The 23,829-nt window shown below is 42.2% G+C and overlaps 1 protein-coding gene across 1 annotated transcript in view; it reads right to left on the bottom strand.

Moving 5' to 3' along the window:
• Positions 1 to 23,829, bottom strand: part of LOC126418960 (sodium-coupled monocarboxylate transporter 1-like) — a 173,088-nt gene that overhangs the window by 4,385 nt on the left and 144,874 nt on the right. The window contains exon 14 of the mRNA XM_050086006.1: positions 5,711 to 5,945. Coding sequence (XP_049941963.1) covers positions 5,711 to 5,945 — 235 coding nt within the window. The remainder of the gene's footprint in view (positions 1 to 5,710; positions 5,946 to 23,829) is intronic.

The following is a 23,829-nucleotide window of genomic DNA, read 5'->3' as shown; positions in this document are numbered from 1 at the left end:
GAATGAACTCAACACCGAAAGGAAACAAGAGTGTTTACGTGAAAACATCTACTTTGAAACAAGACGTAGGTTGCAGAAAAAATGCACAGTAGTGCGTAAAGCGCGTAGGTAAGATCATCAAAACTGCAAGTGGAAAAACGGGACTTACGCGCCGGGATGCACCGTACTGTAGTGGCTGCTACCTGTTGATGGCGTGGTTCAAATGGTTCAAATGGCTCTGAGCACTATGGGACTCAACTGCTGAGGTCATTAGTCCCCTAGAACTTAGAACTAGTTAAACCTAACTAACCTAAGGACACCACAAACATCCATGCCCGAGGCAGGATTCGAACCTGCGACCGTAGCGGTCTTGCGGTTCCAGACTGCAGCGCCTTTAACCGCACGGCCACTTCGGCCGGCGGTGATATTTACAGAGTGTTGCTACGTAAAGGACAGAGTTCAGTACTTTCGCAGACGCTTGTGGAAACGGTGTCTGGAGACCAAAACACAGCGGAATAACGATAACTGGGCAATAAAGGGCCCCAGGAAATTGATTTCTCACCCCTTTCACCACTGGCTTCCCCTACTGCTATATGCAGAATATCACACACACACACCGATATCATCACTTTCACAGTTTGTTTACAGAATATGCTACGAAAATACGGAAGAGAGTCACAAAAGCACACATGAATATTCATGTAAGCAAATGCACTCGAAAGTGAGAATAAATTCTCGAAACGTTTTGTGCAAAGTAGGAAAAAATAAGTAACTGGTACAGTTTTCATTATTTAAATTATAAATGACACACACAGTTGCAGGCTTTCCGGAAACATGTAATATGATGAACGAAATTAAGTCATTAGCGTCTAGCCAGGCAATGAAAGTAGAGTACCACATCAAAAACGTGAAAATGAAAGTTTTCAAAATGATTGCACACATAAAATCAACAAAAAGTAATGCCCGTTTGATCTGATTGCTAACTACATTAACTTTAAAGAGGGATACAGAATTCACTGTGTAAAGATTGTGTAGCGGAAAACAGAAGCAGCATGTATAAATACAGGAAAAAAGCTTGTATACAAGAAGAAAGACATTCTAAACAAAAAACTTTTAGATATGGGAGAAAATTCATGATATAGTTTTTCTTGAGCTGCTGGACTACTGAAGTAGAGGGACCCGATATTGCTCCGATATTGTCAGTTTATAGTTCGGTTACACGTTAGTACGCCGAAACTTCCAAGTTTACTATCTGCATAGTGTCTCACCCACTTCTTCTGCAGCGAGTAAACACGATATGAAACGCACTTCCATTAATGTGCTGCCTTGCCCAAAGTTACAGAGTTCAAGGAGTGAAAATTTTTCGATGTTTAGTTTGTTGCTACAATGATAAATTCATCCTGATAAATTTATTCTGGCTTCCTGTAGTTACTGCAAAGGTGCATAGTGTACTGGATATAAACGAAAACTTTGCCTGTCAAACAAAGCACAGAAGGAAAATAAACTAACAAAATGAAGACACTATGAAATTAAAAATCTTTGTTTCTTATAATCAAAAATTTTCTACAGCTGCTGCCTATAGATCTGATAATACAGGAACGTCTTGCGTGATTCCCCTCTCAGTTCCGATTTTCGTACTATGCTGATGAGGCGGTATCAATGTTATATGTATAATTCAGAAAAGCAGATATCAATGGATTACAGAGCAGGAAATGTGTAAACAACTTGATATGAAGGACACACTGTTTTCCTCAAAACTCACATTTGGTCGTCCATCACCAAACATAATGGATTTCTTAATGGAGACGGTATTTGTCAAACTACTACATTCATGCTAAATTTAGATTAAAGGCACCAGGGATGTATTTTTAAACACTTTGAAAAGGAACTGAAGCGTCCGAAATGTCGCATTTCCACTGAAGTATATCTTGAAGTGACAGCAATCATTAGGCGGAGGTGTGTGAGCTTTTACTTTTGTGACGGATCTTATACAAATCAAAAATGAGTGCACTATAACTAATATAAATTTATGCATAGGTGATTGGGGCACACATACCTTGCTTTTCGCTAACACCTGCCTTTTTCATTAGGCTAAATGAGCACGTCTTTAGACGTGTCTCTACTTTTCAGTGTAATTGATACTTCTGTCAACGACTTCGGCACACTCTTAACAGACATTATCCCTAGGGGTGTGTGGGAACAGACCCAGTGGGAGAGTGAAGAAGGTGAAAAACCGTGAATTAACTAGCCATAAGAGTTATGCATGAATTAAATCCAAGGATACATAGATCCCTTATCATTTAGCTACAAAATAGCAGGTCAGCAACTGGAAGCAGTTAATTCCATAAATTATCTGGGAGTACGCATTAGGAGTGATTTAAAATGGAATGATCATATAAAGTTGATCGTCGGTAAAGCAGATGCCAGACTGAGATTCATTGGAAGAATCCTAAGGAAATGCAATCCGAAAACAAACGAAGTGGGTTACAGTACGCTTGTTCGCCCACTGCTTGAATACTGCTCAGCAGTGTGGGATCCGTACCAGATAGGGTTGACAGAAGAGATAGAGAAGATCCAACGGAGAGCAGCGCGCTTCGTTACAGGATCATTTAGTAATCGCGAAAGCGTTGCGGAGATGATAAACTCCAATGGAAGACTCTGCGGGAGAGACCCTCAGTAGCTCGGTACGGGCTTTTGTTGAAGTTTCGAGAACATACCTTGACCGAAGAGTCAAGCAGTATATTGCTCCCTCGTACGTATATCTCGCGAAGAGACCATGAGGATAAAATCAGAGAGATTAGAGCCCACAGAAGCATATCGACAATCCTTCTTTCCACGAGCAATACGAGACTGTAATGGAAGGGAGAACCGATAGAGGTACTCAGGGTACCCTCCTCCACACACCGTCAGGTGGCTTGCGGAGTATGGATGTAGATGTAGATGTAGAATGCGTTCAGAAATCAAAATCACTGGCAATAAATGTTGACCGCGTACTCAGGTGGATTAATGGTTTATCAAAAATTTGGTTTCAAGTCGAATTCTACCACAGATTCTCATTGATCTTGACATTCGATTCGTCGCTGGATCAGAATTTCTTCCAGATTTCCGGAGATAATATTTCATATTATTGCATCTTCATTGGTATTAATTATGTCAATATTATTCAACAAAATCAGTTCATATTATTCCAATCGCAAATGTTGAGAAAGACGAATGGTCTTTTTTGTCATGGTAGTCAAGACAACAGCGTCTGCAAATCTTTATGGGGGAGTTTTTGCATATTACAGTTGTAATTTTAGAACAAGTATTATAATAATTTACTTTAAGGAACCAATAGATGAAATCAGTTTAAAACGTCTGCTAGCCAGACATTATTCTAAACATAATATTACCTTAGGAAACTGCGTTCCTTCAAGAACAGGAAAAACTGCGCCCCCCTCCCCCCATCTCTCGCTTCCCCTGAAAACTGCCTTACGCAATTCTTTCTATGCATATTCAATAAATTTCTAAAAAAATGGTTCATGGCTCTGAGCACTATGGGACTCAACTGCTGAGGTCATTAGTCCCCTAGAACTTAGAACTAGTTAAACCTAACTAACCTAAGGACATCACAAACATCCATGCCCGAGGCAGGACCGTAGCGGTCTTGCGGTTCCAGACTGCAGCGCCTTTAACCGCACGGCCACTTCGGCCGGCAATAAATTTCTACTTGATAGGTAGGTTAGCTTCTACACGCGTAAAACCTACTTTCGGTGGCCTTACGACGCAAGGCGTCTGAGAAACGCGGCCGGTGACCAATGGTAGCCTGTATGTGTGTTCATATGAGAATTTAACGTAAATAACCAGAAGATAACTGTCTATAACTACAATAGCTGATAAACCCTGAAATATTATTAATGAGCCTCGCAAGGTTTATTCGCGAATACTTTAGTTACACAGCACATTGCACCAATCGAAATTTGGGAGCAGATAAACTATTGGCTGGAGGGACAAGTAAATACCCCTCTGCTTGATTGATTGTTTCCACCACTGCAGTCTCTCGTTACAGTCCGCAGTCGGCAAAATCGGCAAAAATCAGAAGGCTTCGGTAAAATAGAATATTTGTTCTTCGTCCGCTCGCCTGTCTTTGAGAGCCTACAATAATGTAAACACATGTAGTAAGAAATCTGTTGTTGAACGTGAAGGAGGAGTTGTGCAGACGGGAGCTGTATGACGATCACTGCTTCTACGCAATCCACGTTAGAGACAGCCGTTTGTTCGGTAGTAGTCGTTTCTTTAGGATGCTGCTGTACAAAAGAACACCGTAGAAATGACATTACGACAACAGCTCGCGGTTACAGTCGTGGTTCGAAGAAGCGCTTTTCTAACAGCCAGAAGATGGGTCACGAGGGGTAGGAGAACTGACGCAGGAGCCTCGGTTAATTCTTACGATAGTACATTTTAATTCTTGGTACGGGTGACGCGCTCTTATGAAGAGGACCTTCTTAGGCTATTTATTGTAATTAAGTACTGTTCAATGTCTGACTTAGTCTTTTATTCAATGAGAGCATCTGACGCACACACGAATGTATTGTGATTGCTGTTACGGCAGATTGGCGGTTTGTGCACCACAAGTTTCTGACTTCACCAATATTTCTAGGAAGGATATGCTCATACGTAAACCTCGAGTACCGCATGATTAGCACATATGACTTTTTGTAGTGTATTTTGTGGCATGATGGTTTCTTTTTTATTAACCTAACTGTTTTATGTAGGAATAGTTGTTTCCAGAATGAGATTTTCACTCTGCAGCGGAGTGTGCGCTGATATGAAACTTCATGGCAGATTAAAACTGTGTGCCGGGCCGAGACTCGAACTCGGGACCTTTGCCTTTCGCGGGCAAGTGCTCTACCAACTGAGCTATCCAAGCACGACTCACGCCCCGCCCTCACAGCTTTACTTCCGCCAGTGCCTAGTCTCCTACCTTCCAAACTTTACAGAAGCTCTCCTGCGAAAATTGCAGAAATAGTACTCCTGAAAGAAAGGATGTAAAATTGTGAGGACGGGGCGTGAGTCGTGCTTGGGTAGCTCAGTGGGTAGAGCACTTGCCCGCAAAAGGCAAAGGTCCCGAGTTCGAGTCTCGGTTCGGCACACAGTTTTAATCTGCCAGCAAGTTTCATAGGAAGAGTTGTATTCGTTGTCATATCCTACACATACTTCATGCAGTTTGGTTATGGATGTAGTCTTCAACAGGTATCAGGCACTGTATCGAATTTATACCACGATCTTCGCTATGTTTTCTATTCAGCCCGATCCAATGACCGTGGTTTATGTTGCTTCGTATACAGTTACCATTGGGATGTATTTGTGTCAAATACCGTCGATGCTTCTACTGGGTGCAGACAAATAATCCAAACTACATTTGTCTCGTAAATTTATGTGGTGATCTAATTCTGTCAGTTGCTGTCGATGCATATTGCTTCCATTATCAATCACAGAAATGCCTCTCCGGTGCCTTTATCTATCCTAAAGCAAAACTGATCGTCCTCTAACACACACAAAACTATAAAGGAACTGTATTTATCCATGGAAATGCGACAGGAAACTGTTTTCAACTCCAAAGGGTATCCTGCACCGTATTAGGCGTGGTGATGTATTTTTGGTGTTTCTTTATTTTTGTGCATCCCCTGCATCTTGCTCCATTTGGAGTTACCGCGACGCACTTGCTGTCCGACCACTGGTGCTGGCTCACCTTGTAGCCTTCGTACGTGGAGATGCTGCTACGGACGCGGTCCACCCTGGTGGCGGACGCCCTCCGGCCCTTGGGCAGCACCCACCGCATCAGAGGCGTCACCAGACTCCTGTCCACGGAGGCGAGGTCCCTTTTCCCGGTGACCAGGCTGATGGCCACCGCAGCCGCCAGCGTGATCACTAGGCCCATCATATTATACCACAGGTACGACACTCGGTAGATGGGCAGAACAGAGCTGGAACAAAAATATTTTAGTGAGACTGCACTGTTATTCTGTCCGGCAGGTTTCGTGAGAGTTACACAAAGGTAGTTGCAAAGCACTATGAAAGAATATTTCGATCAACATAAAATGTTCGTTAGAAAAGTCTCTCAGAAAAACTCAGAAAAACTCAGAAAAATTAAGCTCCAAGGATAGTGCGTTAATATAGAACATGCTCAGATATCTATTTCTCTGCTCGACTTTTATGCTATGCCGAAAAAGAAATAAAAAATACAAAATAATGTTTAAAAATAGTATTAAAAATTAAGGGGGATTGATATCAGTGACAATGGTCATCATGTTCGATTCGATGGAAATGATTGCGCCCCATGGTCGTGATGTAATCCAGGACAAAAATAAGGTCAGTGTCGATCATAATGACATTTGTCTGTTTCACTGCATTTAGTCTGACGGTGCAACAATGGTCAATGCGTCATAAGTTGTCATCTACACTGAACGTAATTATAACAACACTTTTATGCTATGCCGAAAAAGAAATAAAAAATACAAAAAATAATGAACGTAATTATAACGACACATTTTTCATTCTAACTCAGACATGTACAAGTGTAATGGAACTCAGATGGAGTGACGCTTTACACACCTGAGATACGAGGGGTGTTTTTTAAGTAACTACCGTTCTGAAATTTAAAAAAAGACGTGCTAAGATATCTCAATAATTTTATTTGTACTTGAAAGTCTGTACCTTAATCTACTTTTCTTCATAATTTCCGTCAATACTGAGGCACATGTCATAACGTTGTACCAGTTTCTGAATACCCTCCTCATAGAATACTGCCGCCTGACTTGTTAACCACTGCATTACCACTGTTTTGACTTCATCATCGTCTTGAAGACGTTGACCGCCCAGGTGTTTCTTCAAGTGCAGGGACAGATAGTAGTCACTGGGCGCAAGATCGGGGCTGTACAGAGGATGATCTAGAGTTTCCCATCGAAAAGATGTGATTCGCTACATGCGGGCGGGCATTGTTATGCAACAAAACGATGCCCTTGCTCAACTTCCATGGACTGTTGCTTTGATTCTGGTGTGACGTAGGCCACCCATGTTTCATCGCCCGTAACAATTTGGCTTAAGAAATCATCACCGTCGTTGTGGTACCGCTCAAGGAAAGTCAATGCACTGTCTAAAGATTTGCTTTTGTGCACATCTGTCAACATTTTCGGTACCCAATGTGCGCACAATTTTCGGTAATTCAAGTGCTCGTTCACAATGCCATACAAAACACTACGAGAAACGTTAGGAAAGTCATCCCGCAAGGAGGAAATCTCGAAGCATCTGTTTTCTCTCACCTTATTGTCCACTTCCTGCGTCAAACTTTCACTAACAACCGAAGGACGCCCACTCCGTTGTTCATCATGCACATCTGTGCGGCCGTATTTAAATGCTACCACCCACTTTCTTACCATTCCATTACTCCTAATGTTTTCTCCGTAAACTGCACAGATCTCGCGATGAATATCGATCGCTTTTAGGCCTTTAGCACTAACAAATGTTATAACAGCCCGTACTTCACAGTCGGCGGGACTCACGATTATCAGAGGCATCTTAAACACTCAGCACAACGTAAACGAGGAAGAATCAGACTGTAATGGCGTCAGTGCGTAGATTAAGGTACAGGCTTTCATGTAAAAATAAAATTATTTACATATTTTAGCACGTCTTTTTTTTTAAATTTCAAAACCGTACTTAGTAAAAAAACACGCCTCGTTCATTGTAGTGTGCCTTTAAACACTGAAGGGCCAAAGACACTGGTATAGCCACGCATAATCAAGTACAGAGATTCGTAAACAGGCAGAAGACGGTGCTGCGCTAGGCAACGCAGACGTAACACAAGTGTCTGGCGCAGTTGTTAGATCGGTTACTGCTGCTACAATGGCAGATTATTCGAGATTTAAGAGAGTTTGAACGTGGTGTTACAGTCGGCGCACGTTCGATGTGACAGCATTTCCGAAGCAGCGATGAAATGGGGATTTTCCCGTTGCGACTATTTCACGACTGTACCGTGAATATCATGAACCCGGAAAACATCAAATCTCCGACATCCTGCAAGAACGGGACAAACGACGACTGAAGAGAATCGTTCAACGTGACAGAAGTGCAACTCTTACACAAATTGCTGTAGATTTCAACTGATTTCAATACTGGCCCATGATGGAGCATTAGCGTACGAACCATTCAACGAAACTACATCGATATGGGCTTTCGGAGCCGAATGCCCTCTTGTGTACCCTTGATGACTGCTCGACATAAAGCTTTACGCCTCGCCTGGGCCCGTCAACATCGGCGGTGGACTGTTGATGACTGGAAACATGTTGCCTGGTGGGACGAGTCTTGTTGAAAATTGTATTGAGCGGATGGTCTTGTACAGGTATGGAGACAATCTCATGAATCCATGGACCCTGCATGTCAGCAGGGGAATCTTCAAGCTGATGGAGGCTCTGTAATGGTGTGGGACATGTGCAGTTGGAGAGGTCTGGGACGTCTAGATACGACTCTGATAGGTAACACATACGTAAGCGTGCTGTTTGATCATCTGCATCCATTCATGTCCATTGTGCATTCCGACGGACTTGGGCAATTCCAGCGGGACAATGCGACACCCCCAGCGTTCAGTGGCTACAGGAACACTACTCTGAGTTTAAGCACTTCCGTTGGTCACCAAACTCCCCAGACATGAACATTATTGAGCATATCTGGGATGCCTTGCAACTTTCTGTTCAGAAGATATCTCCAACCTCTCATACTCTTACGGATTTATGGGCAGCCCTGAAGGATTCATGGTGTCGCTCCAGCGCTACTTCAGACATTAGTCGAGTCCGTGATACATCGTTTTGCGGCACTTCTGCGTGCTCGCGGGGGCCCTGCACGGTATTAGGCAGGTGTACCAGTCTCTTTGGTTTTTCAGTATAATTAGTCAGTCTACATGACTACCTATAAGGCACTCATGGTAGATAATCTAGATCTCCAATGCTATAAAAAGGACAGATGGCAATACGACCGATGCTGACCTTCTTTATATGCCGAATGAAAATGTTTTTGTCGTCTTCTGAATCTGAAGAAGAATGAACTAGCATACTGAATGGATCCAAAGGCTTCTGTTCACAAATCATGCACTGAGAGTAAAGCAAAGGAAGATGAAGTTATTGAGAAATAGCAGATATGAAATTAGCAATACACTTAACATCAGAGTCGAGGAGTACGTACAGACGAAGAGAAGGAATTCTGCTATCATGGAAACAAACCCACGACAGGCCAACCAAGGAGTATAGGAGAAGCAGACTAGTACAGGCAAGAAGAAGAGTTCGGGCCAAAAGTAATCTCTTATTATGACCACAGGCTTTGGTTTTTAGTAATCTCTGAGAGCGGCACCCTGGAACAGAGCAAATGGCTCTGAGCACTATGGGACTCAACTTCTGAGGTCATTAACTAACCTAAGGACATCACACACATCCATGCCCGAGGCAGGATTCGAACCTGCGACCGTAGCGGCCTCGCGGTTCCAGACTGCAGCGCCTATAACCGCACGGCCACTTCGGCCGGCGGAACAGAGCATCATATGGAGCTAAGACTACGTGAAATGAAGCAAAACAAGAGAATCCGACTTTTGAGAGACAGTGTGAAGGAAAATCGCTAAAACCTCCATACGTCGGAAAAATCCTAGGATGTACCGAGAATCTAACCCGGAACCTTCTGCACCAAAGGCAGCGACGCAAACCATCGGTACTTTTTCCAGACGATACTACTGATGTAATAAACCCCATTAGAGAGAAAGCAACGGAATAGATATTAGATTATATTCTCCAAAGAATTATTAAATGGTTCCCTGAAAACGGATTATCCATGTGTTGTTGTAGTCGTGGTCTTCAGTCCAGAGACTGGTTTGATGCAGCCCTCAATGCTACTATATCCCGTGGAAGTTTCTTCATCTCCCAGTACCTACTGCAACCTACATCCTTCTGAATCTGCTTCATGTATTATCCATAAATTCTGAAGAAAACACTACATTTAGTTCTGTACAACAAATAGTGTGTTAGCAACAACTGATGTAGCACAGTCAGTTAGTAAGTGAGCCGGTAAGTACGGTAGAATGCTCCAGATTTTTGAGTGTACATACTGATGAAAACTTGTATTGGAAGAAACATATTATCGACTTATCAAAGAACTGAGTTCAGCTACTTTTGCTCTTCGTATAAAATTGCTAATCTTGGAAACAAATGTATCAACCTCCTGACATATTTTGTCTATGAACATTCAACAATGTCGTACGGAATAATTTTCTGAGGTAACTCATCGCATAGAAAGTATTGATTGCATAAAAGCGCGCAATAAGAAAAATGTGCTGTATTCACCCACGGACGTCATGTAGGTACCTCCTCAAAGAGCTAGGCATTTTAACTGCACCGTCGCAATACATTCTTTCGCAAATGTAATTCTTCGTAAGTAATTCATTACAATCTGAGAAGTACAGTGATGTACATATCTGAAACACTGGAGGGAAAAAGCACCTTTGTTAACCACTATTAAAGCTGTCACTTAACACTAATCTTGCATACATATCATGTAAACTGACTCACTCCACATCATTTGGAGAAAAGAATCGTTTAAATGATCTAAGGAACATGTAACTAACTAGCTACTGAGGCGCTCAATGTGTGAAGACATCAGGGAATAATTTCCGTCGCAGACGAGTGTGTCACATAGGGTGGAATTTATGTAAGACAGACTTTGCCAACAAGTAATGCGCAAGGTTTGGTGTGCTACTCTGATATGAAGAGGTTAGCATAAGGATGACACCAGTTAAGAAAGTGAAAGGTTTACGTCGTTTACACGACGTGGGTCTTGTGTGTGGCAAAATACGTCAGGGTGGAATAAATTTAAACTGGTCTTACATTGGTTTCATCTGTCATTTTATCCAAACTCTTTTAGGAATGTTATGGATTTGAATCACGCAGTTGCAAAAGACCACTTGTACTCCACGTTTTACCTCTTCTTGTCCACAGGTGTGTTTCCACTTTTCGCTCGAAAGCTCTTTTGTTCCACGTGTTGATATCGCTTCATTTGCACTCAGGATCGCTTTCTGATAATTTTAGGGGAATGTCACAGCTTGTAAAATTCTTTCATTCCTGACAAGCCCTGTGTCAAAGTGCAGCCATGATTGCAATGCTCTCTGCTGCAATTTTTATTACACTATTGGCCATTAAAATGGCTACGCGAAGAAGAAATGCAGATGATAAACGGGTATTCATTGAACAAATATATTATACTAGAACTGACATGAGATTACATTTTCACTCAATTTGGCTGCATAGATCCTGATAAATCAGTGCCCAGACAACCACCTCTGGCCGTAATAACGGCCTTCATACGCCTGGGTATTACGTTAAACAAAGCTTGGATGGCGTGTATAGGTACAGCTGCCCATGCAGCTTCAACACGATACCACAGTTCATCAAGAACAGTGACTGGCGTATTGTGACGAGCCAGTTGCTCGGCCACCATTGACCAGACGTTTTCAGTTGGTGAGAGATCTGGAGAATGTGATGGCCAGGGCAGCAGTCGAACATTTTCTCTATCCAGAAAGGGCGTTACAGGACCTGCAACATGCGGTCGTGAATTAACCTGCTGAAATTTAGGGTTTCGCAGGGATCGAATGAAGGGTAGAGCCACGGGTCGTAACACATCTGAAATGTAACGTCCACTGTTCAAAGTGCTGTCAATGCGAACTAGAGGTGACCGAGACGTGTAACCAATGGCACGCCATACCATCACGCCGGGTGATACGCCAGTATGGCGATGACGAATACACGCTTCCAATGTGCGTTCACCGCGATGTCGCCAAACACGGATACGACCGTCATGATGCTGTAAACAGAACCTGGATTCATCCGAAAAAATGACGGTTTCCCATTCGTGCACCCAGGTTCGTCGTTGAGTACACCATCGCAGGCGCTCCTGTCTGTGATGCAGCGTCAAGGGTAACCGCAGCCCCGGTCTCCGAGCTGATAGTCCATGCTGCTGCAAACGTCGTCGAACTGTTCGTGCAGATGGTTGTTGTCTTGCAAACGTCACCATCTGTTGACTCAGGGATCGAGACGTGGCTGCACGATCCGTTATAGCCAAGTGGATAAGATGGGTGCCATCTCGACTGCTAGTGATACGAGGCCGTTGGGGATCCAGCACGGCGTTCCGTATTACCCTCCTGAACCCACCGATTCCATATTCTGCTAACAGTCATTGGATTTCAACCAACGTGAGCAGCAATGTCGCGATACGATAAATCGCAATCGCGATAGGCTATAATCCGACCTCTATTGAAGTCGGAAACGTGATGGTGCGAATTTCTCCTCCTTATATGAGGCATCACAACAACGTTTCACCAGGCAACGCCTGTCAACTGCTGTATATGTACGAGAAATCGGTTGGAAGCTTTCCTCACATCTGCACGTTGTAGGTGTCGCCACCGGCGCCAACGTTGTGTGAATGCTCTGAAAAGCTAATCATTTGCATATCACAGCATCTTCTTCCTGTCGGTTAAATGGCGCGTCTGTAGCACGCCATCTTCGTGGTGTAGCAATTTTAATGGCCAGTAGTGTAGTTCTGTTTAACTAGAGGCGGTATCGTTATAATATTTGTGTCGGCCGCTTATTCGTTATAATATAAAATGGGATAGACTGTTACTAAGCGATACAAATTGTCTGCTACTGCCATTTGATTGAACTTGTCATCCTGAACTAATCGTGCGTTTTGTGTCAGTTCGCAAGCATCACGCTTACCTGATCTCACGGGCCAAGTGGAATGACACGCCGTTACATATATAGCAGGAGCATTTCACTACGACTTTCGGTAGCAAATAGAATGGCACTTACAAGAATGAAAGACTTAGGACGTTGGAGAATGCAATTGGCTAAATCGTAATAACTTTATTGTCAGTTGACACAGCCAAAAAACACAGTCTAAATCGTAATAACTTTATTGTCAGTTGACACAGCCAAAAAACACAGTCTAAATCGTAATAACTTTATTGTCAGTTGACACAGCCAAAAAACACAATGTATCGGCTTGCACTGGCTCTCATCAGAACTATAAATTGGAAGTACGAAATGAACGACACTCTTTGACTTTTTCATCGTTACGACGTTCCAAGTTTGTTAGCATGATTCGACGACTTCCAAGGCAATTTTCGAAAGGAAACGAGTCAGATAAACATTAGGTCGGTTGAGACATTTCCAGGTCAAATGCTCATTAACAATGACTACGATACTCATTTTCCTTCTGTTCGTAACGATTGACAATCAATAAATAATTGATCTCTAAGTCCTGAAGTATAGAGGCACTTACAGTAGAACTATCTACACTCATGGAACAATGGCGTACACACATGGTAAGCGAGAAAAAATAGTTCTGATTACTCGTAAGTCATATATTCAGTAAGGGGACACAGCATCAATTCGAATGAAGTTACAAGGAAAATTCTCCTTATGAATCACGGACCTTGCAAGCTTGGTTGGCTCGTGTGCCTCAACGGTACAGTTAGCCGTCCCATAGATGTAACCACAACAGAGGGGTGGATATCTTTGCAAAAGCCACACTAACCTGTTGTTCCCGAAACGAGGCAACAGCCTTATATGATAACAGTCTAGAGAATTGACTGTTCTAACGTTCTAAAACCGGCATCTCTGTGCTGTGTTTGCACTCTGAAGAATGAAAGCAAAGGGAAACTGCACCTGTTTTTTTTTCCCCTGAGGTTATGCAGCTCGTTCTTATAGCTTAACGATTTAAGTTTCCTCTTCTCTTCCGGAGGTAAAATAGTCCCCCTTCCGGATCTCTGAGCGGGAACTAATCAGACGGATGTCACCAACAAGAAAATAAAATGATAAACCTACGGGGCGGAACGTGGAATGAAACTCTCGATAGGGAATGTAGGTCACAGAATTTTTTTAAAAACGGAAATGGGTAGATGGAAGTTAGATGTTGTGACAATCATTGGAGTGTAGTGACACCAACAACATGGCTTTTGAAACAGTTTGTAAAGGATAATACAAAATCAGAAGGGGTAATGGTTGTAATGGCGAGTGAGGATTTACATGAACATTCACAAAAGCAAAACGAGGATAATCGAATGTAGTCGAATTAAATCAGCTGATGCTCAGGGAATTACATTAGGAAACGAGAAAGTTAAAGTAGTAGATGGGTTTTGCTATTTTGACAGCAAAACAACTTATGATGGTAAAAGTAGAGAGGATGTAAAATGTAGACGGGAAATGGCAAGAAAAGTGTTTGTGAAGCAGAGAAACTTGTTAACATCAGATATAGATTCAAATATCAGGAAGTCTTTTCTGAAGGTATTTATGTATAGTGTAACGACGCATGAAAGTGAAATATCGACGATAAGTAGTTTAGATAAGAAGAGAATAGAAACTTTTATGTGGTGCTACAGAAGAATGCTGAAGATTAGATAGATTACGTAACTAATGAGGAGGTACTGAATAGAACTGGTGAGCAAAGAAATTTGTGGCACAACAAGAGAAGAAGAAGGGAGATGTTCTGAGACATCAAGGGATCAGTAGGTTAGTACAGGAGGAAAGTGGGGAGATGCGGGAGAGGTAAAAATCGCAGGGGGAGAAAAAGACACTAAAACAGGAAGCAGATTCAGAGGGATGTCGGTTGCAATAGTCACTCGGAGATGACGAGGCTTGTACAGGACAGAGTAGCGTGGAGAGCTGCTTCAAACACCTCTTCCGACTGAATACCACAACAATAACAATGACTAAGGAAATATGAATGCGTGTCGTAGCCAAGACAGAGAAGAAGCAAACTCTGACCACATCAGTAAATGTTTATACGCTAACTAGCTGAGCACGCGATGTATACATTGAAAGAACGTACAATTAAGCAAAAAAAAAAAAATACTCAGACAGGTAAGGAAAGTTTATTAGTATTGGGGGACTCGAATTCAATAGTGAAAAAAGAAAGAGAAGGAAATATAGTATGAGAACAGGGAATGGAGGAAGGAATGAAGGCCGCACAGGAGAAATCTGCAGAGAGCATAGTTTGATCATTGGTGAAACCTGATTTACGAATCATTTGAGAGTTTGTATAAATGAAAGAGTTCCGGGGACACTGGAAGACTTGAAATGTATTACTTAATCGCAAAACATAGACTTCTAAAGAAGATTTTAATCTGTAATATATTTCCCGGTGGTGATATAGGAATTCACTGGTCATGAACTGCAGACTAAAACTGAAGAAATTGCGAAAAGACATTAAACTGAAGAGATGGGATCTGTATAAATTGGAATAACGAGACAGCTGTTTTTAGGAGCTGCAGAATGAGTACTAGACGACGACTAAAGCAACGAAAAGGAATGCAATAGAAAACGAATAGAGAGCTTTGAGAGATGAAATAACAGAGCATCAAATAGGTACAATGACATTACCTGATACAAATCCATGCATAGCTCAGGTAGTACAGTGCTTCACTGAAGAAAGGAGAGAAACATATAAATGCAGAAAATGAAGCACATGAAAGGGGAGAGACACATCTAAGATTTTAAATTCGTGGAGAAGGCAGAAAGGTTAAGCAGCAATGGCTAGGGGTTAAATGCAAGGCTGCAGGAATATGTACATCTTTGGGAAAGAGATGCCGCTTATAGCATGATTGGAGATGCTCTAAAAATAGAGGAGCAGCTGTATGAGTAACAAGAGCTTAGACGGCAGGCCCATACTAGGGAAAGAAGGGAAAGTTAAAAAGTCGAAGGAGTCTATAGAAGGATTATACAAAAGAAATGAACTTAAAGGAAGTATACACAGGGAAGACAAAACAACGGAAAAATAAAAACCACCATACATTCCAATGTCTAATACGATGTAGGAAACCGATGACATTGAAAACGCCTACTAGTCATCCTGGAATGGATGATTACAAGGCCTGTGTGGGCTTTAGGAGAATTCTACGCCACTCTTCCTGATAAATAATGGTAATATCAGGTAACGATGGCCCGCATCTCGTGGTCGTGCGGTAGCGTTCTCGCTTCCCACGCCCGGGTTCCCGGGTTCGATTCCCGGCGGGGTCAGGGACTTTCTCTGCCTCGTGATGGCTGGGTGTTGTGTGCTGTCCTTAGGTTAGTTAGGTTTAAGTAGTTCTAAGTTCTAGGGGACTGATGACCATAGATGTTAAGTCCCATAGTGCTCAGAGCCATTTGAACCAACCAGGTAACGATGGTAGAGACACACATGTATCACTCATCGCTCTTTGCAAATTACAGCACAAACTAAGATCTTGTGATAGTGGTGGCCACGGGAGATGCGAAAATTCATCCTTGTGCTCACATAATCAGTAGCGAGTGGTGCAAGCTATTTGAAGAACTTCGATGTCGTCTTTGAGCACGGCATCATCGTTGTGGACCAAATACACCGTGGGACGGACCTGATCAGCCAAAATAGACACCTAATCCTTGACAGTAATGCGACCCAGGTGAGTAGTCGTGGGCCCCACGGAATATTATGACGTTGCTGCACGAAACATCATCGAAACCCACCCATATTTCACTCTTTCGCAGCAAGCATTTTGCGTCATAGGCTTGGAATGGCGTATGACAGACGTAAACTCGGCCAGACGCTGAAAACAATAGTGACCATCCTACCAAATGACGAACTTCCATGTAACAAGGCCCAGGTTTTATGGCTTCGATACAACGTTCTTCTGGTGTGGTTTTGGAGTTACAGCTCACCGGAAATTCTATCGGGTGATCAAAAAGTCAGTATAAATTTGAAAACAGAATAAATCACGGAATAATGTAGATAGAGAGGTACAAATTGACACACATGCTTGGAATGACATGGGGCTTTATTAGAACAAAAAAACAAAAAAAAGTACAGAAGTTCAAAAGATGTCCGACAGATGGAGCTTCATCTGATCAGAATAGCAATAATTAGCATAACAAAGTAAGACAAACCAAAGATGATGTTCTTTACAGGAAATGCTCAATATGTCCACCATCATTCCTCAACAATAGCTGTAGTCGAGGAATAATGTTGTGAACAGCACTGTAAAGCATGTTCGGAGTTATGGTGAGGCACTGGCGTCGGATGTTGTCTTTCAGCATCCCTAGAGATGTCGGTCGATCACGATACACTTGCGACTTCAGGTAACACCAAAGCCAATAATCGCACGGACTGACGTCTGGGGACCTCGGAGGCCAAGCATTTCGAAAGGGGCGGCTGAGCACACGATCATCACAAAACGACGCGCGCATGAGATCTTTCACGCGTCTAGCATTATCGGGTAGAGCGCCATCCTGCCTAAACATCGTACGTTCCAGCAGGCGTTTATCAGCCAGGCTCTCACCCGTCACAGTAGCAGTTACAAAACAAGAATCACGCATTTCCTCGAAGAAAAAAGGCCCGATAACTGTAGATGTAGTAAATCCAACCTATACCGTGACTTTCTCGTCGTGCAATGGAGTTTCCACGACAGTTCTAGGATTTTCGGTAACCCAAATTCTGCAGTTGTGGGCGTTGACAGACCCTCGGAGCTTATGAGCTTCGTCGGTCCACAACACGTTACTCAACCAGTTTTCACCTTCCGCCACCTTTTGAAACACCCACATCGCAAATGCCCTCCGCTTCACTAAATCGCCAGGTAACAGTTCATGATACCGATGGATTTTGTACGGATAGCATCGGAGGGTACGCCTAAGTGTCAACCAAGAGTAGTGTGTGGAATGCCGGTGCGACGTGCGACTACACGAGCGCTGACTTCCCCGTGCATAGATGAAACCGCTACAGTCTCCATTTCTTCCTGAACTGTCTCAGCAGCATTACGCCTTGTGCTCGGTCGGCCACTACGGCATCTATCGTCTAAACAACCCGTGGCTTCGAACCTCGAAATCATTCTCGCCACAGATGCATTCGTCAACGGACCTTTACCCGTTCGAATCCCCTTCTTATGGCGATAGGATCGTAACGCTGAACTAGCACATTCCCCATTCTGATAATACAGCTTCATTAAAAGCGCCTTTTCAGGTAACGTCAACATGCTGCGACTGTTGGCGCATCTGGCTCTCTCTCTCATTACAGCTCTTTTTATACACGATTGTCATGCGCAGTCACTGACGTTTTGCTGTCCAGCGCCATCTGTCAGACTATTTGCGAACTTTGTTTTTTTCGGTTCTAATAAGACCCTATGTCATTCCAAGCATGTGTGTCAATTTTTACCTCTCTATCTACATTATTCCGTGGTTTGTTAAGTTTTAAAATTTATACTGACTTTTTGATCACCCGGTACATTATGGAGCTCCCTTTGTGTTGCGTTGGTGTTGACAAGGTTCGGGAGTGCGACATTCAGTTCTCTAGTGACTTTTGAAGCAGTTGGCCTCTTAATTTTCGTCATAATCCTTTTCAGTGGCTGTTTTTCACGATCACTCAATAAACACTTTCTGCCGTTACGTAACTTTGCGGATAATGTTCCCCAGCTTTCCCTGTATACAGTGTAAATATTCAGTACGGTTCCTCTTAAAACACCAAACACTTCAGTTACCTTGGTTACGGAATCATCCACCACACGAGTACAACAGTTTGTGCGTATCCACTTAGGTGCACTCACAACTACACAGACACTTGCAGCGTATTGAGAGTACTGAACAATGCCATTCGTCGTCAAATACAACAGCATCTTCTGCAGGCATGACCAGAACATTCATTTATATTGACGCATGTATTTCTCGCGAGCTTTAGATATTTTTATCCGCTCCCTGTAATGTATAAAGACAGATATAGCGAGAGATAAAGGAGTAAGTGAGGTCGGAAATTTGATTCTGCGAGAAATATTTGCCTAAGCACTGAATTCCTAAGTAGAAAAGTGGCCTTGGAAGTAAACACATCCTAAAGTAATTACTGAGATCCTTGGTAGAGCCAGGCATGATAAAGCTATTCCACACTATGCGCAATGTAAGTCGAAATAGTCTCTTATGAATGCAATAATCCCAGTGCCAAAAAAAAAGGCAGTTGTTGACAGGTGTGAAAATTACCAAACCACCAGTCTAATAAACCATGGTTGCAAAATTATGACATAAATTAATCACAGAATAGTGGAACAACTGGTGGAATCCGACAGTGTGGAAAATCAATTGAGGTTCCACAGAAGTATTGGAATGGTCGAGGCAGTAGTGACCCTAGGACTTAGACATGTTGAAGAAAGGCCAAAGTTCGTTTATCGGACTTGTGTATTTTGAGAAAACTTTTGAAAATGGTCTCTGAAATACACTTACTTATGTCTGAAGGTAGCAGGGATAAATTACAGGGAGTGTAGGTTTATTCGAAACTTGTACAGGAAGTAGACTGAGTTGTGAGCATCGAAGGGCATGGAAAGAAAATAGTGGATGGGAAGGGAACGAGACATACTTGTACCGTATCTGCAAACTTCACTTAGCTTGTACAGTGAGAAAACAATAAACGAAATTGTACATGCTTGACATCGTTCAAGTGTGGAGGTGATCTAAAGTAATGTGAACTAAACAATTTTAACAGCCAAGATCCCTATTTATAATGTTATTTCTGATGACTGGTTTCGAGATATCTAAGTTGTCACTGTCGGATCTTATCCAAAACACTTCAGCACGTCTCCTTCACTTATACAATATGTCGTGACAAGTCGTAACACGATATACTGTACATATGATAGAGATGTATTGAGATATATCTGCATAATATTCGATAGTGGTATCTTAGACGGCCGGCCAGAGTGGCCGAGCGGTTCTAGGCGCTACAGTCTGGAACCACGCGACCGCTACGGTCGCAGGTTCGAATCCTGCCTAGGGCATGGATGTGTGTGATGTTATTAAGTTAGTTACGTTTAAGTAGTTTTAAGTTCTAGGGGACTGATGACCTCAGAAGTTAAGTCCTATAGTGCTCAGAGCCATTTGGTATCTTAGACTTGCCGAAACCGGTCATCAAAAACAATATTACAATTAGCGATCATGGCTTTTGAATTTTTACTTCTATATTTCACAGCGAAGGAAACTAAAGAGAAACAGGGAAATGGCATGCACACACAGATAGGAAAAGAAAAAAAAACTTTGTGCTTTGTTGATGCCATAGTAATTCTATCATAGATGACAAAGGATACGGAAGAACAGTGTCCTAAAAGTGGTTACAGCATTTGTAAAGTAAAACAGGGTAATGAAATGTAGTCTAACTGAGTCAAGCGATGCTGAGGGAATTAGATTAAGAAATGATACACCAAAAGTAGTTGGTGAGTTTAGCTATTAGGGCAAAATATCTGTCGGAAGTAGAGAGGATACAAAATGCAGACTGGCGGTAAGAAGAAAAACGTGTCATAAAGAAGAAGATATTGTTGACATTTAGTATAAATGGCTCTGAGCACTATGGGACTTAACATCTATGGTCATCAGTCCCCTAGAACTTAGAACTACTTAAACCTAACTAACCTAAGGACATCACACAACACCCAGCCATCACGAGGCAGAGAAAATCCCTGACCCCGCCGGGAATCGAACCCGGAAACCCGGGCGTGGGAAGCGAGAACGCTACCGCACGACCACGAGATGCGGGCGACATCTAGTATAACTTTAAGATTTAAGAAGTTCTTCTGGAGGTGCTTTTCTGGAATGTAGCCACGTACAGAGTGAAAGATGGATGATAAACAGCTCAGACAAGAAGAGAAAAGAAGCTTTTGATATGTCACACTAGAGAAGTATTCTGGAGATCAGATGTGAGATCGAATAAGTCGCCCGCTTCCGAAGTCCGTTATCTCCACGTAACAAAAGTTTTCAGAATGGAGAAAAATCTGTTACCCAGATGTTATTTGGCTCATTTTGTTACACTTTATTCATTAAAATTTTCTTTCATTTTCTGGATTTATATTTATACTTCCCTTATAACACATTACAAAACTTTTATTTAAAATAAATATGGGGGTAGTTCGCAAAGTAAGTTGCGTTTCGATTTTTCTCCACAGCACTGATACAATCACAGTTCATGCTCAGCAGTTTCTCTGGTTCAAAGAGAACTAACTGACACCATTCTGAGCTCGCTCTATGTTGTGTGTTCTTCGTAGTGACTGTTTATAGCGGCATTGTTGATCCGAAATACCGCCGCCTGTGAACTGGGAGCTGTGATTACTTTGCTGAAAGCTAAGAACGATAAACAAAGTGACATTTATCGACAAATATGAGAGGTTTACGGAGAAAATGCAATGAGTACTTCATTGGTGAGAAGATGGGTCAAACAATTTAAGGACGTGATCAAGTGCATGACGAAGAACCAAGCGGACGTTCATCTGTGGACGAAGGAATGATTAAGAGAAACCGTTGTTTTAGATTAATGCTATTGTTTGTGAAATTCCACAAATTTCCCTAACAGTAATTTACGAGGTTAATACTGAAAAATGGGGTTTCATAAACTTTGCGCACATTGGGTGCTTACATTTCTTAGCGCAATTGACAGAAACATTCTATGACGAAAGAATACACAAACTTATACCATTATATGAGAAATGCCCGGAAAATTACAGGTGTTATTTTGAAAAGTAGTGTAAGTTACAGATTTTTGTGAAATAAATCGCTTTCTTTATCTGTTTTCTATTCTTTTTTTATTACCAAACGGGCCGGCCGGGGTGGCCGAACGGTTCTAGGCGCAACACTCTGGAACTGCGTGACTGCTACGGTCGCAGGTTCAAATCCTGCCTAGGGCATGGGTGTGTGTGATGTTCTTAGGTTAGTTAGGTTTAACTAGGTCTAAGTTCTAGGGGACTGATGACCTTAGAAGTTAAGTCCCATAGTGCTCAGAGCCATTTGAACCATTTTATTACCAAAAGGATCTTACTTTCTGAACTACCCGCGTACTTTACTTTGAAGGAAACAACTTTTGGAATTGTAATCTGGACATAACGGTTTCTGGAAGTATTTTGGTTTGAATTGATGGGTACAAATGAAAAATAACATAGAAGTTTCATGATATTAATTCCTATTGCAAAATTAACTAGAAAGAATAACATAGTAGATACTTCCTAATTGTTTGAACTGTTTCCGTCAACTTTATATTAAAATAGCACATCTTGTAGAATAAATGTCAATTAATGTCTATTCAGCCTAATCCATAGAGGCTCTGTAAGAGGAGTGTTACGTCTTTGACTTTTTCTGATTTTCCCTAACGCCTTTACGTATCTCTGCTGGTTTTACTCCCATCCAGGGTTTACCCTCCTTACTGATACTGTTACCACGTCTTATATCAGTGCCATAGCTTTGTTACACTCGAATAGTAATTGTACTCTGACTTCTCTTTTTAGTTAATATTCTTTTTGGAGGCTTGAACTTAAAGTTCCATATGAGGGAGGTATTATGGCATCTTTAGGAGATGTCTTCCAGTTAGCAACATGTACATCTGATCCAAGGTTGCAGATAGTCTCAAAAGCTCCGATAATTTCATAATAGTCACTGGGGTTCAAGATAGAGTTTTCTTAATGTAGTGCGTTTTCAAAATGTTCAAATGTGCGTAAATTCCTAAGGGACCAGACTGCTGAGATCATAGGTCCATAGACTCACACACTACTTTAAACCAACTTAAACTAACTTACGCTAAGGACAACACACACGCCCATGCCAGAGGGCGGAATCGAACCTTCGGCGTGAGAGGCCGCGAAATTCGCGACATGGCGCCTCTAACCGCGTGGCCACTCTGCGCGGCAATTCGTTTTCAATCCCGACAAACAGCTGTTGGTTGGTAGTATATATTTGCGCCAAAATCCAACTCGACAGGAATATCGTAATGAAAAATATAAAATACACAGCGCTGAACAAAATAAAGTCGCACTAACCTCGCAAGAGAAATTAATATAACGATTAAAAATTATCCTAAATACGATTTGACAAGTTTACTGAAATGACGAGTTTTGGAACTGTATTTTCTTCACAGCATTAAATATACTTTTTACAAGTCGAACCACGCTCTTTCGACTTATAAAAAAGTTAATACTGGATAAAACTGATTTAACTGGTTTTGGAAACGGGCGACTCGAATAAATAAAGAGGCGGCACTGAATCAAACGGGATAAATAGGAAATTTATGGCATAACTAGATTTAAAGAAGAGGCAAAAACTGTAGAAGGAGGTCAGGTGATCGATACAGTAAGCAGGTCCAAATGGATGTGGGTCTCTGTAGTTGAGCAGTGATGGGAGCTGCATCAAACCAGTGTTCAGCCTGAAGACCATAACGATAATGCAAGTGGACCTGCTGATTCTAACGAAACTATATCGATTGAATAAACTCATCAACATCACGTAAGTCCTAATAAATTTTTCGGAAGTGAAAGGTTTTCTTAATTACAACTACAGCAACCTCAGTGTTTAGACAGATAAATTTTTTTGCAGCATGTGCACCATCACTTGCCTAAACTTGGTGTGTGTGTATCCTGTCGCATGTAAGTTTTTTTTGGCGCCAAATTTACGAGGGCGTTAAATAAGTAGTGCAATACTTTTTCTCGGCCAACTTAGGTTTAAAAACATGCGGAATTTGTTTTGGGCACAGTGAAATAGTCCCGTTTCAGCCAATAGTTTCTTGAAGTTCCGGCGCTATACATAAACGTCGAAAAGGCCTCTGCAACGCTGGTGCCTTCCCAGCAGAGAGCTGTCATTGAGTTTCTTCTGACGGAAAGCCAGAGCACCGCAGATGTGCACAGGCTCTTGATGAATGTCTGCGGTGACCTGACAGTGAACAGGAGCACGGTGAAGCGTTCGGTCAGGAGTCTGTCATCATCGCAACAATGAAGGGCAAACCTGTGAGATTCCCGGGGTGCTGGCCGGCCGCACACACGTGTGACTT

The sequence above is a fragment of the Schistocerca serialis genome, chromosome 9, assembly GCF_023864345.2.
Source record: "Schistocerca serialis cubense isolate TAMUIC-IGC-003099 chromosome 9, iqSchSeri2.2, whole genome shotgun sequence".
Taxonomy (NCBI): Eukaryota; Metazoa; Arthropoda; class Insecta; order Orthoptera; family Acrididae; genus Schistocerca; species Schistocerca serialis.
Note: the sequence above shows the minus strand (reverse complement) of the source record. Positions and strands in the feature narration are given on the sequence as shown.